The sequence below is a fragment of the Crassostrea angulata genome, chromosome 7 (genome assembly GCF_025612915.1).
Source record: "Crassostrea angulata isolate pt1a10 chromosome 7, ASM2561291v2, whole genome shotgun sequence".
NCBI classification, from domain to species: Eukaryota; Metazoa; Mollusca; class Bivalvia; order Ostreida; family Ostreidae; genus Magallana; species Magallana angulata.
In genome coordinates this window covers 9,507,835-9,512,315 of record NC_069117.1, presented here as the reverse complement: position 1 = coordinate 9,512,315, position 4,481 = coordinate 9,507,835, and the positions used below count along the sequence as shown (strand labels likewise).

The 4,481-nt window shown below is 34.2% G+C and overlaps 1 protein-coding gene across 1 annotated transcript; it reads right to left on the bottom strand.

Moving 5' to 3' along the window:
- Positions 1-1,510: 1,510 nt before the first annotated feature.
- Positions 1,511-4,321, bottom strand: LOC128156202 (uncharacterized). The gene has a single exon (XM_052818251.1). It carries the CDS (start codon positions 3,936-3,938, stop codon positions 2,391-2,393), a length of 1,548 nt encoding a protein of 515 aa, XP_052674211.1. The 5' UTR covers positions 3,939-4,321; the 3' UTR covers positions 1,511-2,390.
- Positions 4,322-4,481: the final 160 nt, after the last annotated feature.

Below are 4,481 nucleotides of genomic sequence, written 5' to 3'. Positions count from 1 at the left end.
CCCCCCCCCCCCCCCCCCAGTGATACAGATTAGAGTAATGCGAATGTCGGGCACATGTTTGGTATCTTACCGGTTTCTATTTATTATCGAGGTGATTACATAAAATGCCATATGCATCTGTCAGTCATGAATTTTACTTTAATTCAATATTTCAAAAGGTTACAAGTATATTTTATACAGTAAGTTTTGTTTAAAATAGGATTATTTTTTGGATTTGTATGAAAATGTAAAAATAAAACAGCATTCGAAGTTGCTGTAAAATGTGGTCTTTTTGAAAGGTAATGTTTGGAATTTAAATGTAAATTAAAACAGATACCATGTGTTAAGATAAAAATCCCTTCCTTTTATTTGATTTAGAAACATTTGTCCTCATCTTTTTTGTTACGTCAAGCGTATTTAAAAATGCAAGTTATATTAGGATGAACCTTGATGTGGACTTGCTTGTTTGAACTATTCAAATTGAGCCTTAACACCAAAGTTAAATTTTTTTTTCAACTGTATAGACACAGTAATTTTTACTGCTACTACACCTTACATTGTATCTCTGACTCTCTACAAAAAAGAATGAACATATTTACAACTTACGATATCCCAACTTCCTGAAATGTGATAGTCTCTCGCACATTGTACATGTGCATGATACACATAACAATGTATGTAATGATCTGAAGGATATTTTTATCAGTCTTGTAATATTATTATCATCACTATTTGTTCTATCATTATTTGTTTTACGATGTTTATCGATTTCTGTATTATAGATGTTTTGGTTCCCTACCAATTTATATCGTTTGATAATAATAAAAAAAGAAAAGATGCGGGCATCTTAATGCAAAAAGATTTTTTTTTCTCGTCTTTCATAAAATGTCTTTAATCAACATCAGGTTTCATTCGTAATAGTGCAAATTATATTGCAATCTTGTGAAAGGAAGAAGTTTTTTTTTTAACAAAAAATGATTGAAAAAGAAAATTAGTTTCCTATTTGGCTTGTTCATTTGGTGAATAATGCAAAGAAAGCCCATTAAGCTCACTTTCGTAGGTTAAAAAAATTAGCTTACCGCGAATACACGCAAAACTTTCGCGCTAAGTTATGCGTTTATTTGTGAAAGTTTTGCGGGGTTTTTTTCCCTATGAAAATGAGCTCAATGAGCATGTACGTTAAAATGTAATAAACAATATAAGTAATATTATAAGTAAATGACCAGCTTGAGTGATCTTTTAAAACCGTGGCTGATCAGAGCGCATTATAATAAAAAAAAAGAATCCAGACAATGTATATGTATGTTACAAAATAATGCATTAGAGCCTACCGCAGTTCTGTTATAATAAGGATCTCATACACACAATGGTTTCTTAAATTTAAATGAGTGAATTTCGATGCGATTTTGTTTTTTGTATAAAGAACTATATATGATAAGTGTTAAATTTGGCCCCCATAATTCGCCATTTTTTAAGTGTTTCGGGTACAATAAAATGTTAACTAATTTTTTAGAAGAGTTGATGCAAAATATATTTTTCATCTATTTATTTGATTTATTTGCACTCACTGGCAGTATATGACGTCAGAAGTGACGCCATTTCTATAATTCAATCAAAATCGGCCAAAAATTGACATTTTTCTTATCTATTTACGAATGGTAAATATAGAGCGCATGCTTGTACAAGGAAAATTTTTTGTCACTTATTAGTCTTGGCTAGATACACATCTCTGATAAAAATATTTTATTTGTTCAAGAATGCGCTCTCTGTTTTCGGAAGGAAAAACTGCTTGAAAACAAGCTGTTTTACGCTAAAAATGCAAAAATGGCGGGAAAAGGTTGTATTTACAATGTCATATTTCTAAATTGTGGGCACTTGAACCAAAATGAATATTATGTAAACACATCACATACATATCTGTACTAAGAAAACAAAGAATGATAGTAAAATGATGATGTTCATTTTAGGGGGCCATTTTAGGCCCTTATCATATATAGTCCTTTCCTTCTTTCAGTACAAACTGTGGTTTATATTGTTGAACAAGTTTACACAATTGTACTTATATCTGAGGAACATTTAATCTATGCATTCTTGTACTGATAATAAAAAACAACATTTCAAAATTAAACGTCTGCATGATTCATTCGACTATTTTCTCAACGCGTTTGATAAAATCTTAAATAGCAGTCAATATTTATTCATTCATCAAACAATAATGAGTATCCATATGAATAGAAAATAAAATGGTAAATAAAAATGATTAATTTACTGAGTTTTAAAAAGTACCAAAATAGAACATAGAGGGGTGTCAGTGTTTCCATATATATTGTAAAAAGAATGTCAGATCTCAATCTGGTTTAAAAATACATTTGAATATATCGATAGACTAGATAAACATGGTTTGCATTAATCTAATTATTAATTAATGCGTCTAATCCTAAAAGCGTCCCTTGCTGTCTCAGGAAATCAACATTGATAAAAGATATTTCATTCGCTCTGCTTCTTGCAATTTGATCATCATAGAATGCAGCGTATGGATTTTTGTGGTGCCAAAATATTCGGAAACCTATATCATAAAGTCGTTTTAGAATCATCAGTTTTGCTTTATCCCCATTACCATGAAATTCTATAAGTAATTGTTCCACATCTCTAAGTTGGCCAGTGTCAATGATTTGCTTTAAAGAAATCCATTCGGAATGTTCTATATCCATTTTAAGAATTTTGATTGGAGTCTGTACATGATTCAGTTGTTTTCGAATCCCGTCCAATGAATCCATATGCCAATATGTGTTTTTCCTTTTCACAACTGTCTCTTTGTTATACAGTCCCTTGTTATAGAAGTACACCTTCTCTGAATGTCGGTGGTCGCTTACACCCATGCTAGGATCAAACGAAAAAACGTAACATCCGTACGTGTTCGAAATGTCGTTATCAAATGAAAAGTCGTTTTGTATTCCGAAAGAGTAAATTATACAGGGGGACGTGGGTGATCGCATGAACATGTAATCATGGCAGACATCCCAGCCACCATCACTTACTTTCCCCATTCTAACCACGTGCTTGCAGTGGAATTGGACAGTGGAGAGGTATTCATGGTACAATGAACGCACCGCTTCAATCCGCGAAAATTCCATCCAGATTTCGGGCGATGGCAAAACTAAGGACCTTGTGTCAGTTTTCACCAGAAATTGGCCTAATTTACTATTTACCCGCACATAACTGAGACTAATGCAGCTTGATTCGCGGTTATTAAAGAAAGGTACACAGTTATAAGGTATATCGAACCAAACCAGCTTAAAGTCTCTCCTAGAGAGGTCTTCCAGACTGGATAAGAGGTTCCTTACCTCGGAAAGGGATCTATCCCAAGGACGAATTTCCAGTAATAACTGGCGTACATTGTTATCATACGTATCCAAAGTTTTCTTCAACTTATCAAAATCACCTGCTTTTGTAACGGAAAATGTTACTACGTCGATTTCTTCAATCAACGTGGTTTTACCAAAGTCTATGTTGTTTAATATTTTGTAGTTTGCGTCACAGTATTTTTGAATGTGTTTTACAAAAGAACGCTCGTCGAAAGCAGGATTTGCCGAAACAATGGTACAGTTGATGGGTGAAGTTTTCAGAAAGTCCAGACACAAGTACCACCCTCTTCTGGGAATTTCTCCAAACCTCCGTACTCTTCTGCAATGGTACTGCAGCGTTCTTGTGTACATTTCATACAGACAACCAAGAGTATTGTAGTCATATCCCATCAATTCTGTCTCTGTAGGAAAGACGATTTCTGTTTCCTTCACGTACGAAATGTAGCGGTCACCCAAAACGCCAACACAGTGGACGCGCTGAACAAGGTGCGTTTTCATTACTAGTCCAGTAAAGGCCAGGCAGACGATCGCGACCAGCACAATGTGTTTCCGTGTGCACCTTATCCTAAACCTCTGCATCGCCGAATCTTTCATATATCCATAATATTTATAACAGTCCTTTTTCCTTCGGATCAAATCAATACAAATGAAATGTGGAAGAATTTTTCCTCAGATAAATGGCCCCCTAAATTCTTCTGTTGATCTTACCGTATAGGTTGAATGAGAAGAGCGTTCGCATTTCAAGAATGGCTGCAATATTATTGTCAGAACTATCATAGCTGCAAAGTATACACACAAAAATTCCAAAAGAAATGTGCACTTCTCTTTCCAGTTCTTGACTGATTTGTCCATTTTCAATTCTTTCGTGAATTATTTATAAGGCTTTAATAGCGTCTATTTAATATAAATGCGCTTTGTCAACACAACTCGTACTCATTCTTTGTTGTGGGCCATAATACACACTGGTTTGACCAGATGAATGCCAAGTTCGCACGTATGTAATGCTCTTTGGAATCAGTCTTTTTAAAAAGAACATTTTGGACTCCCGGGCACTTGATGTGATCTAATTCCCTACTAAACTGCAAACCAGGGTTAGTATTGGGGTTAACTAAAGGTAACGTTAATACTGGTATTAAA